Source organism: Phodopus roborovskii, unplaced genomic scaffold, assembly GCF_943737965.1.
Source record: "Phodopus roborovskii unplaced genomic scaffold, PHOROB, whole genome shotgun sequence".
In the NCBI taxonomy this organism is placed as follows: Eukaryota; Metazoa; Chordata; class Mammalia; order Rodentia; family Cricetidae; genus Phodopus; species Phodopus roborovskii.
Genome location: NW_026126413.1, coordinates 8,209,821 through 8,223,020, shown reverse-complemented (window position 1 = coordinate 8,223,020; position 13,200 = coordinate 8,209,821). Strand labels below are relative to the sequence as shown.

The window sequence follows — 13,200 nt, the reverse complement described above, 5'->3', positions numbered from 1 at the left end:
CTGAAGACTTTCCTTCCAGTATTGTAAGCCATGAGGCAGTGCCCTTCATCTCTCTAGGGAGAGATCCTCCCACCTCTTTCTAGTGGGATCTTGGTGTCTGCAAATGTTAGGAGCATCCCAGGCTGGAGTGATAGACCTTAGCCAGAGTGAGCCCTTAGAAAATTAGAGCCACCCCATGTTTTCTGGCAGATGGTATTAAACCATGTGCAGAAAAAAAAGATGTTAAAATCACACTGAAAAAAAAAAGATTATTCTGCTCCTAGAAGCATGATATTTGAGAAAACAGAAAATTATTCAGAGTGTAAGATGATTGACATAGATGATATATTTTGATATTACTAATGTTCAGGGATTATTGGGAGAGGTTTAGGTATGAAGTGGTATTGGAGTTTTGCCTTTATAGGAAGGAACCTTTCTGTTTAACAGATGTGTGTGGATAAGATATATGGTAACTGGGTTTGCCACAAACACACAAGATTTGGGATAAAGTAGTGGCTCTCAACTTGTAGGTCGAAACCCCGGCAGGGATCATATACCAGATATTTACATTGTGATTCATAAAACTAGCAAAATTACAGTTATGAAGTAGCAATGAAATAATTGTATGGTTGGGGGTTACCACAATATGAGGAACTGTATTAAAGGGTCTCAGCAATAGGAAGGTTGAGGACCACTAGATTAGAGGAAGAGATAGAGCAAACCCATATTGGCAAGCAGTTGGCTATTGCTGAAACTGATTGATGGGTAGGTGAGAGTCTTTATATTATTGTGTCTACTTCCTTATGGGTTTCTAATATTCAAGTAATAAGGTGTTTTTAAAACATGATGGTAGCTGTTGAGCGCTTTGACTTGTTTCTCTTCTGATTATAAATGAAATACTTTGGGTATTGTACACCATGACCTGTGGTGTTGCCTTAAAAGCCCTCCATGCTGAGAAACTACTGTGCTGGAGAATATTAAATGTCTTAGCAATGTCTTCAATTATTACGTTTTTGTATTGTGCCCTATTGCTGAAGAATGCCTCACTCCTATATGATCTTAGTAAAACCCCTATGCAATGGCGCATGCCTGTAACTCCAGGTACTCAGCAGGCTCAAGGTCCGTGACTTCAAGGCCAACCGGGGCTTCTAGAAAGACCCTTTCTCGAAAACTAAAATAGAAATAGTTTTCTTGTAGTTCTTATAAAACCTACAAGTAGTCACTGTCTCAACCATCAAGGTATTACTGGGCAGCTCATAAGTGCCAGCCTTCTGCTGGGCACAGGAGCATGGCAAGGAACAGGACTGGCCACCCTAGCGCCCCTGAGGTTTCCCTCTCAGTGCTCAAGTTAGACCGTAACTAGGTTCAGGTGGTGGTGAGGCTTCCCTGGCTTGCCAACTGCCAGAGACTCTGGATTCCTGAGCTCAAGAATGCTGGGGATAATATGAGCAGGCACCTGCCTTCTTTGCCATGGGCGGGGCTATGCTCTACAATGAGGCAAATAGAGGCAGAAAGCCTTCAGCGTTCTGTTCCATCAGCATCGTGGTTCCTGATCAGTCTTTTCCCGTGTTGGCAAGAGTTGGATGTTTAAATTAATCTCTCAGGTTGTTGTCAGTACTCTGAAGTTCCTGTGTCTTTATAGCTATTTTAGTGCTGAGCACAGAGAGCCTCCAGGGACTTGGAAGCAAACACCATTTGCACTGAACCAGATGTGTACATTTGCAAATCATCCTGGAACCTTCGTAACCCACGTTACTTATCCTGTCAGTAGTTTTTCTGTTTCCCTCATTTGAAAAGTAGGCCTGACTGTAAGAAAACTTACAACTGCAGCCAGCAACATCCACTCCTCACTAGAATGACTGGCCACCTACCTGTGTCCAGTCCTCCATCCTCCCAAATATCTCCCAGCCAGGTCAACAAGATGGGATAGATTGTTTGGAGATCCCCGGGATTATTGGATTTGAACCAGACAGCTTTCCTCTGGAGCCCTGTGTTTAGCCAGTGTACCCATAGCCTGTTTTCAGTGCAGTCCTGAGGATGCAGATTTCTGTTCAAGATGCTCTTCTTTCTGTTTCAGGTTTTGCTAATCTTTGCAAAGGAGGATAGCCAGAGTGATGGCTTCTGGTGGGCCTGTGACAGGGCTGGCTACCGATGCAACATTGCTCGCACTCCAGAGTCAGCCCTTGAATGTTTCCTGGACAAGCATCATGAAATCATTGTGATTGATCACAGGCAAACCCGGAACTTCGATGCAGAAGCGGTGTGCAGGTGGTGCCTTCCTCGTCTAAGTTGCTTAGTAATCCCCACCCACCCACCCATCTGTTCTAAATGGACTTCCTCTACAGACAGCTTTGGGTCCCAGCCCTGACCTGGGAGTCAGAGACCTGGATTGCTAAAATGAAGGCTATGGTCCTTCCTACAGGCACATCTTGCCTTCCCCTTCCTGCACATTAGAATCACACTGAGTTTAGAGGCAGGATTTGTCCTAAAGCTTGAGGATGGTCCCCTCCTCCCGCCCCAAGTATTACTCATAAAAGAGTCATTAAAATTCACAGTTTTTACTACATGTAGTTAGATTTAAAGTAGATATTTTAAACTTCATTATTCTGTCCCAAAATGAACATCAGAAATGTGTGAAACAGAGACTTTTCCATACGTGACACAGATGGGCAGATGGGAAGCAGGCTTCCCAGACATAGATGGAAGAAGGGAGCCACTTTAGTAGCAGAGTCTTCCTGGGGTCCAGGCTCCTACTTGTTTATACAAATGCTTGCAGTTTGGGAAGCAAGCACCTGTCTGTTCATAAATAAGCACACAGTGTTAAGAGTTGGCTCAGAATGAACTGGCTCAGTCAGAAGTGGGGCACCAGGAAGTCCGCCTGGAGGAACCGTTCATTAATTGAGAACAGGACAGAGTCCAATTCCATGTGGGGCTGGGCTTTTATTGAAGATTAGTAAGTGAAAGGTAGAGAAATTAATTCTTAAAGCTTCTGGTATACTGACAAAAATACTACTGGATTAAGAAGTTTTTGTTTGTTTTTTTTATCACTGGCATTGCCTTGCTATTTTTTGGTGACTTGAATTTTCCCAAAGAGTTTTTTTTTTTTTTAATTAACCAATGTTTAAGTATTTTAACAGTTTCAAAGTTTGCCTCTCTCCAAAGAAATATTTTCCTATTTAATAAAACATACACACACACAGACACACACACTGCTATTTTTACTATTAAGAAATATGTTTTCTTTCTAACTAGGTATAATGAAACACATCAGTTATCCCAGCACTTGGGAGACTGAGGCAGGAGGATTGCCTGAGTTACATAGCCAGACACTGGAAGAACAAAGAACAAACAAAACAAAATATATTTTCTTTCTAAATAATTTTCAGGGTAGGGTTGGGTCGTGGCCGTCACTCGCTCGTCACATATATGGCTCTGTAGTCCAACACGGCTGCTCATATGCACATGTATAGTTATTGAGGACAAGCATCCCTGAAGGCCCAGGTTAGCAATCTTCGTGTTCTTCCTTAGATGTTGAAGCATGATGTTGGTGCCCGGAAAAGCAGTGGGGGAATGTGAGGTCCCGAAGGAAGCTGTATGTATCTGTGCTTGTTGACTGTTACTGGTCCTGTTAAGGGTGGCCAGATTCTTAAATGATTGACAACCACCTGTAGGCCGAGGTCCCAGGCTTTTTGGCTATCCTGTATCTTCCTTCATTTAGCATGCTGACTGTAGACCGACATATGTCCAGATATCCCTGAGTCTGTCATCAGGAAGACATCGAAGTCCCTCTTAACACAAATTCCTTCTGAGGAGCAGGAAGTAACCCTAAAGACAGGTGCCAGCCACAAAGGAAGCCAAGGGACTGGTCCCACCCAGCATGCTCAGTATGCCTCTTTCTAAGTCTAGGCTCTTAGAAGGTGACCTGGTATTGTGTCCATGGCACTGGGTGGAGCGAGGGGCTACATGAAAGGGAGATGTATATAGCATCTCCCCAGATCTCAGAGAGCCTCTCAGACACTGTATCTGTTTTGTTTTGTTTTGTTTTGTTTTTTCCTTCATATGATAGAGATTGGTACTTATCTGTGTGTCTATTGCCTTAGGCTCCTAAATGTAAAGTGAGTCTTCTGGAGCTTACTCTGTGGGAGCCTGGTTTGGAGCAGGAAGATTTGAGTGCCAGCACTAGAGTGGTCTGGTCTAGCCTCCCTACCCTTGGCAATGAATGGTTCCTCTTAGAAAGATCTCAAATTAAGCAGAAGTCAGACCACAGTTATAGGCTAAAACAGCTAATGCTAGTTTCCATGGTTTCAAGAATGTGGCCCTTTATTAAAAGTTTGGCCAACCCATGAAGACCTGACCAGAGGAGTCTAGAATCTGAGCTTCATGAAGCATCATCACACATCTTGTAAGGTTCACAAACCTCAAAACCCTATCGTCTGTATGTGCTTCTATTCTCTGAAATTGCGAAGAAATAAATTACCTACAGGTGGTCCCAGTTCAGCAAATTTGATGGACAGTTGCTATTTAATCTTTCTCAAGCCCAGCTGATGGCCAAGTATAGAAGCATCAGTGACAGTGGGGGAGGGGCTCTCTTTGAATGATCTTTAGCCAACAAGTACTTCAGCTCTCTGTGTTTGCTTTGAAAGGAAAGGTATCCAGCCTAGTTAGCTGCCCAGGCACAAACTGAGCACAAAGTGCCTTACTTTAAAAAGAGAGTCAGAGTTCAGTCAGAAAACATGAAACTCAAGTGGAATTTGCCAATTCTGAAGTAGAAAACTGGCGAGTCTGACCTTTTGGAAAAATTGCTCAGGAGTTTAAAACAATTACAGAATTAAATAAATTGAAGATATTGTCCCGATTCACAAGGTCATCTTTCTTTGCTGTCTCATGCGTGTTCTGAGACTTTTTTCTTTGAAGGATGATTTGACTTGGTACCGCCGTCAGCTTAGAGACGTTTCCGTAATAGTTCAGTGTAACAGAGCCCAGATCGTGGCTTTGACTTGAAGCTTCTTTTTACAGGTCAATCCGGGCCACTAACCCTTCTGAGCACACTGTGATCCTGGCTGTGGTTTCACAAGCGTAAGTATATCCCCGACCCTACCCCAGCAGGACCCCCACCCCCAACAGCACCCTCTCACCGCCTGCAGCAGCCCCTACCCCCAGCAACACCTTCTACCCCCAAAAGTACCTTCCACCTCCAGCTCCACGCTCCACCCCCAGTAGTACCCCCAACCCCCAGCTCCACCCTCCATCCCTAGCAGCAGCACCCCCCCCCCCACAGCATTACTATTCCATCTGAGACAGTTACATGACGTAATCCGGGTTTTGAACCAGCCAGAGCTGGGCATATCTTAGACTGTGCAATGCCACTCCTAGAGCTTGCTTTGACGGTTTTATTTTCCAAGTTTCCAAAATTATTTAGGGTTATTTTCTCTCTCTCTCTCTCTCTCTCTCTCTCTCTCTCTCTCTCTCTCTCTCTCTTACATAATTGCTGTTAGCACGTTTTCACACACTTTGGGGGGAAAATAGGTTTCTCATCACCATGACAATGCCAAAAATGAGTAGGAAAGCTAAGAACTCTGGAGAGAACATTGTTCCAGTTCATCTTCTTCCTTTGAGGAAAATAGAGATGGAAAAGTGCTTGAGTTTTCACGTAAGACTGTGACATGAGAGGTACAGAGGTGGCAAATCCATCGTAGGAAAAAGATTGTGTGGCTTAGGTGAGGACTGCTGTGTGGCCACAGAGGCCCACAGACTTCGGCTGGTTTGGGACTACAAAGATACTGGCTGCCAGTATGGTGACACCCTGGAATGAAAAACTGTTCTGCTAGGTTTAGTGTCTGGAATGTTCTGCACTTAAAATGCAAGGGCTGGCTGAAAGAAAGAGGTAGTTTGTATGTGCTACAATACTTGGAATCCTTGCTGGTGGTAAAAATTGTCGTAGTCAATTAATGGCTTTCATTAGATTCAGAGAGACTAAGATGCTAATTAGGACCTGGGACCTGTTGGACTTGGCTCTCTTACGGTGTTTGGCACAGAGTCTTTTGCAAAGGAGCAGGCAGGCTAGCAGCTCTGACAAGAAGGTGTGGGGTTTCCCAGGACAGGCTGGCCCAGGGGGGAGTTGACACATGTGCCCTGTAGGTCACACTGGTACAAGAGGAAGCCATGGCTGCAGGGGCCGGCCCTGATCAGGGCCCTGTGTTGAAATGCTGCCCTTTGAGGCTCTTTACTTGATGGCTTTCATGCGCTTTGGACAAAAGAACAGGAAGCTTTGTCTCCATGGATGCCTGATACCTACTGTTCTGGTGGGAGATTATTCCAGAAAAAATGAGTGGCAAGCTGAAGGAGGTCAGCCCCCTTCCCCACTTATCTCCAGGGATCTGAATAGGATTATACAGCCTTGGACCTGACATCAGAGAAACCATACTACACAGCATCTCCCAAGGCCACTTATTCCCTGGTTACCAAAATGCCTACTGTCCTTTTCCTATATCTAAACGTTTACCAGTCCTTGACCAGGAGTGGTTTTCTATGACTTGTTACGATAGTTCTGTTTTTTTTTTTTTTTTAATCAAATGCTTCTTATATAGAGAATGATGCTAAGTGACTGCCTCTGTCTTCAGCACTTAGTTTAGGAAATAGAATATTACTACATTGGAACGGTTGTAATACATCATTCACAGAAGGCAGAAAGTTAGAGGGCAGGGGAGATGGTTCCTCTGGCAGGACTCCGGTCTGGGAGAGCCACAGACAAACTAGGCTTTCTATTCTGTTTTCTAATGACATGTCACCCAACCCCTCTTCTGTTTGTCTGCCTTAAATTTCAAGGTATGTACCCTCTGCAATCCCCCGAGGTCTCAGGGACCCTCTTTCAGTTTCTTGATGGTGACTGCTGAGTTATGAGGCATCCTCATGACATGCCGGCCCCCACCCTACCCTTTTACTTATAGCCCAGCTCCATGCTCTGTATTCAAAACTGTCTCAGGAGATAGGTGACCATGGGTAATTTGGTTTTCCTCCCTTCTGGATTTCTGTTCAGATTTCTACTTCTTTCTCATTTGGTTGTAAGGTCCTATAGACTGTAATGTCAGTTATCTGCATCACCTCGGGATTCGAGCCCAGCTAGGCCTTGGGGTAGGAGTTGAGAATCCAGTGAGAAGCAGTATCCTTGACCTCTCCTTTTGAGGGACTGCTCTCATACATCTGCTCCAACCCCAAAGGGCAACCCAGAACTAAAGTGACTCACCCCTGCACTGGGAGCATTTTCGGCACACTGCCGTTGCTTTTTCTGCTCCCTGTGTTCCGCTTACATCTGGAAGACAGATGTGGGTTCTGCGTCCCCGAAGGCAGGTGCTCCCTGGGCACATGCTGCTCAGGAAGCCTTTCTAGACCGACCTCCAGTGGCCTCATTGCTCTCTCTCCATATTTCAGTGTGAGGAATCCTGGTTTGTATCTGCTGAGTGACCACATTTTCTGCTTTGCTGCAGATCTGATGACCACGAAGAGGCCTCCGTTCTTCCTCTTCTCCACGCAGGCTTCAACCGGGTATGTACAGGGGAACTGAATACCTCTCATTAATGCAGGGACCAGCTCCCTGACTCTCCCCTTAGAGCAAAGCGCACAGCCATGAGCACTATTACTGGAAATAGGCCCCAGAACTGTGACTCAAGGAATGGAAGCAACTGCACCTGTGTGGGGTGGTAGCGAACACGCAAGCTGGTCAGTCATTTGCTTCTTGCCACCTTCATTCTGTCTATCACGGCAGCTAATACACGATGACAATGGAACACCTCTTACATCAAAATCCAGCAGTCTCAAAGTGACCCACATGGCTCCGTCTTATCAGTCAGACTCAGCACGTATGTGTGGTTATATAAAGAGGATGTACCAAGTTGCCAGTTAGGTTCTAGGCTCGCCAAGGGCCTGCCCAGAGCTTTTAAGCTGACAGCAGGCTTACGCTAGTTTGTGAAGCATTGTTTAACACCGGAAAAAGAAAAGTCTCCGGTTTGAAGGCTAACACTCTGAAACACACTGATAACAACTTAAAGATTAAAACGGCAAGGAGATGTAAACCTACAATTAGGATTTCAAGGTAAGGTAGAAACTGGATTGCAGGCAAAGCTCTGTGTGGGCAAGTAGAAAGAAAACAACGGAATTAGTTTAAAATAAAAAAGAGAAAATAGAGTGGAAACAGAAATGTGAATATTAGATGGTAATATAGAAATTTTATGGAGCCCTTCCTTTACATTTTTATGGCAAACATATTTATTCTTAATGTTTAAAGAAATTAACTGTTTTATTTTAGGTTGAGTTCTGAAAATTTCGCTGATAGTCTACACTTGGACAAAATGATTTCATGAGTTCTTGGTGTTTTCAGTAATGATGGTGTTTTGCTACTCTTGATTTCAAATTAAAACCCTTGGGGTAGGCCATGGAGAAGCACTAACTTCCTTTGTGCAGCAGTCTTCGTGTGTGCTGGCATGCTGCAGCCTAGAGACAGCGCCCATGAAAGATGCGGGGCAGCATCGACTGGCAACGTGTGATTGAAATGAATGTGTCCAGGTTGCAACATTACACACTGTCCTAACACTTCTTCCTGTGTGTCTGCCGCCTCTTCTTGTGGCAGTTGTCATTTGTCTCTGAAAGCTTGCCTTATTGATGTGTAAGAGAATACCTCTGAGTTTGGGAATGCAAATTTGCCAGTCAGCAAAGAAGCCACATGACTGCCTTTTTTTTTTTTTTTAACTCAACTCATTTTCTGAAAATAACTCTGAAAGTATTCATGTTTTATCGATCTCCTGTGTCACATGGGCCACACCACTCCATCCATTTCCCACACTGATCTTTCCAAACGTGAGTCAGGACACTGGGGACACTGGCTTTCCTGGTTACATTGGTTTTTCAACTGAAGGATGACCTTGATATGCTGTTGGCTTTATCAATTAGGAGGTGCGTGGTCTCTTGAGTTGCCCTGGGATTGTGTTTCAGGTCAGTGATCTTCCCTCCACAGGTTTGTGGCTGCTGTCATTTGGAAAGTAGCTTCTCTGGAGGACAGAAATCATGAAACTGTTGACAGGAAAGATTAGGAGGGAATGATGGCTACTCTTTAGGTACAAATGTTCTTAAGAAAACAAAGGTCCACTGTCTTCTTTTTACCTGCCTTGTGCTACCCCACAATGTCTCCTGTGCCCAGAACCCAATGTGTCATAATACATTGAAAGAACCCATGGTGAATGGGAACTTACAAGCCAGTGCCTAGCAGGAATGACCTGGTGTCCGATTTGGTCAAGGCCATTCACCAATGGATCAGGGTGCTCCATCCCCTCAGATTTTCTCCCAGGGAAACACATGGTGCCCCTGATGGTTTTCTCTATGTACTATGCCTTGCTGCAGCGGAGGCAGATCTCCAGGCAGCTGCTCTACTCATTTGGGGAAGATCTTGTCTTTGGCAGCTCTCTATCCAAGTACCTTCCAGATATGCCAGCCAGTCTTGCCTTCTGTGTGGTTGTTTCTCTTTCCTGATTTGTTTTGATTACATCGTTTACTGAAACTTGGCTTTGTATGACTAGCTACTGGGCCAGCATGCTGGTCTCTGAGCCCTTGGCGGGGATCCATGAAGAAACTCTACCATCAAATATACCCCCAGCCTTTGGAGCCCTGAGCACGTGGCCAGCTGCAGTGATGCTCAGCCCATACCGGGCTTTGTGGAAGTTAGCTTCTTGCCCTGTGCGGCTGCTCTTACACTCACCTTCCTGTGCCTTTTTCATTTAAATCTTGAAATGATGCTTTTTCATCCCAACAAGTATTTATGGGCCTCCATGTGCAAGGCAATGTGTAAGGCATGCAGGGCTCACTCCTTTGGAGTGGGAAGTCGAGGAGCTACAATGTATTATTTATCAGGCCCAGTTCCAGGCGGTTTGCTTAATTTTTCTCAACATATGAAGGATTTGATATTTTCTCTGTTTTTTCAGAGGAGGAAGCAGATTCTAAAATCTGAATAGCTTACAGATTCATCAGAAAGGCAAGGCTGCAGCTGTGCATGTTCACTCCTCACTCTGACTTGGGTCCACCCACTAATGTAGTTTCCCGAATCATGCCATGGAGTATTCCCGAGTTCCATAAAAGTGGCCTCCTGGGTGAAAGTGGAGACTGGATACTCCTCCTTCCAATAAGAACCCTCAGCGCTCATTGGTAACTGAGCATGTTAGCTTACACGATGTTCTGAGGGCTCCTGGGAGTCAAGATCCATTCATCCCAGCATCATCAAAGCTCATGGAAATTTCAGCGTGTCTACAATGCATCTGACAGTCACTGTCTGGGACACGGGCAGATGCAAGTGCCAATCAGCTCTGCTTTGTGACTGAAAGAGCAAGTGTTTCCCTTCTGTGTGTATTTGTGGCCTTTCCTTTTCTGAGTCTCTCTCTACTCCACTCAGAGAGTAAGTGGCCTGTGGGGAGTTAGAGGGCTTTGAAGCTATTCCTCAAGGAGAGGCCATCCACTCCAGATATGTGTGTATGTGTGTGCACATGTATGTGAACATGCACTGACATGCTGAGGCAGAAGGGGAGAGAGGAACTGGGTTTTCTCTCTGGATGACTTGGCTGACAGAAATCTGTAAGTGGATCTTTCGGCTGGACCCGATACTCTTCCCTCCATCTGTCTAGCTGCATGAGAAGCACTGATGTAACTGGGTAGTCTGGAACCCTGTTTGGGTTTTGTTTCTTGTTTGTTGGTTGGTTTGTTGGTTTTTGTCACTAGTGTGCTAGCTGTATGCTTAGAAAGTCTGTGCAAAGTTTACATTTTCTTTATGAGGTAAAATATAAGAAGACATTTTCTTCAGTCTTAAGTAAATCTGTTTCCTTACCATGTTTTTTCTGCTTTTCTCATAAAAATTGACATGTTTATATAAGGAAAATGCATGATTTCATGTATATCCTACATCAAATAATGTGCTCAAGAAAGATATCAAGATGGGTCTGGAAAGGTAGCTCAGCAGTTAAGCACTGGCTGCCCTTTCAGGAGACCCAGGTTCAATTCCCACCACCTACCTGGTGGCTCACAGCTACCTGTTGGTATCTCCAGTTCCAGAAGATTCAACACCCCGTCCTGGCCTCTGTGGGCACTACATGAATATGGTACACCTGTACAAAAAATATCTAAAAATATTAGTACAAAAATGAGTTTGAGATCATTGAAGTGTGCATGTCCTAGCTCTTTGATGAGTGGTCTGCACATTGTATTTTGTTTGACTTTAGGCTTTGCGTATGCATTTACTCAACCCACCAAAGGTTTATAAATATTTGAAAACTTTTTTTTTCTCTAACTGAGGTCAAACTAAAATAGATCACTTTAAAGTGAACAGTGCAGTGACATTTAGAGCATTTGCAATGTGCAATTCCTAACCTTGGACTTGTTCTAAAGAATTCCCCTTCACCCCAAGTTCCCACCTATCAGTCAGTCCTGGTCCTGCTTCCCAAGCTCTGGCAAGCATCTGCAGTCTGTGTGTAAGGATTCATGTGTCTTGATAATGTGCATATATGGAACAATGTAGCATGTGGCTTTTGTTGTCTATCTTCTCTCACTTAGTATTCTTGAGGGTTTTGCATGCTGTAGCATGCATCAGAATTTCATTCCTGTCTTATGCCTGAGAAAAATTCCACTGTATGTATATACCAAAATTTGTGTACCCATTCATTTCTTTCTAGACCATTATCCTACCCCATATCCATGTAAATAAAGCTGGTGTGGACCTGATTTTACAAGGGTTTGCTTGAGGCAGCCATTTTCAATTCTTTTGGTTATACACCTGAAGTTTAATTATTCAGTAACACATTCACTATTTTCCCTAGTAACTAAACCATTTCATATCCCCATCAGCAATGCACAGGCCTTCAATCCTGTGCATTTTTCCTAATACTTATTTTTCTTCTTTAATTAAACCTATTCTAATGGTTATAAAACATCATACTGTGCTTTTGATTTTTATTTCTTTAGTCTGATGAGGTTGGGCAGCCTTCATGTGTTTGCTGAGCAAATCCTACATGTTTTCTTGGAGAAATATCTACTCAAATCCTTTGCCTGGTTTTGTGTTTGTCCTTCACCCGCTGTTAAGCTCACTGATACTTCAAATGAGCTCTGCATTAGGCACCCAAAAGATTCACGAAGAGGCAAAGAACACTCCCATAAAAATGCATCTATGGCACTTGGCAGGGGATTGTTACAGGATAAAGCAGGAATGGTTCAGTGATTGAGGCAGTTGGGGAGGCATGCTGGGCACTTGTGTGTTTACTTTGCTGTGACGCCTCATAATGAAGTTTGCCCCATCTTTGTTATAAACTGAGCCAAGGGCATCACCTGCTCTGTTGCTTCTCTGACACTGGAACAATCACTTCACATTCCTGGATAACTGTTCTCTGTCATCCCTTCCTACCTACAAGATGTCTTGCATAATGAGCTACCTGGGGGCAGGAACAACTGTTAAGCTTCTCTGTTTGACTCTCTAAGAAATAATTGGAGATGTCTTATGCATTATCTCTGCTTTCTTTTCAGAGATTTATGGAGAATAGCAGCATAATTGCTTGCTATAATGAACTGATTCAAATAGAACATGGGGAAGTTCGCTCACAGTTCAAATTACGGTATGTAGCAAAATAAGACAATACTTGAGGTTAAGGATTCGTTAGAAAAATTGTAACTGTCAACAGGCTGAAGCTCACAGATTTATAGCTGCTGTCTGGGATTTGGAAGCTAGTTAGACTGCCAGTCAATGGCAGTATGTTAACTAGAATCCCTTGATATAATGGAATAAATTGAAAGCATGTCTTTTTTGACAGTATCTTCCACTCTTTGTGGAAGTGTTAAAATCATAGCCTAGGAAGTCCTGATCAATTTTCATATAATTAGATTGAGACTAAGAGCAACCTTTAAAAATCACTTTCAAATTCTGACTTCCAACTTCATAAATTCCTGCTGGATTGTTATAGTTGGGGAATCCAACTAAAACATTTATTACACTAACCGTCATAATGGCTATGCGGCTATTTCATGTGGTGTCTGTGGCCTCGGTCTGCATGGCATATCATTGAGAAACCAACTTTGGGTCTCTAGGTAGGTATGTAGTGCCTGCCTTAAGAGATGGCTTCTCATTGGCCGTCCATTTATGTGGGTTTCTTTTGCTGTCATCTACTTACACCGGTCTAGTTTAGTTAAAGCTCTGCTCTGGCT

General features: G+C 43.9%; 1 protein-coding gene across 8 annotated transcripts in view; it reads left to right on the top strand.

Annotated features, from left to right (window-relative positions):
- Positions 1-13,200, top strand: part of Pde8b (phosphodiesterase 8B) — a 196,819-nt gene that overhangs the window by 120,781 nt on the left and 62,838 nt on the right. For all 8 annotated transcript variants that reach the window (XM_051182998.1, XM_051182997.1, XM_051183000.1 and 5 more), the window contains exons 3-6: positions 2,057-2,247; positions 4,996-5,055; positions 7,464-7,521; positions 12,526-12,614. In XM_051182998.1, the coding sequence (XP_051038955.1) occupies positions 2,057-2,247; positions 4,996-5,055; positions 7,464-7,521; positions 12,526-12,614 (398 nt within the window). The remainder of the gene's footprint in view (positions 1-2,056; positions 2,248-4,995; positions 5,056-7,463; positions 7,522-12,525; positions 12,615-13,200) is intronic.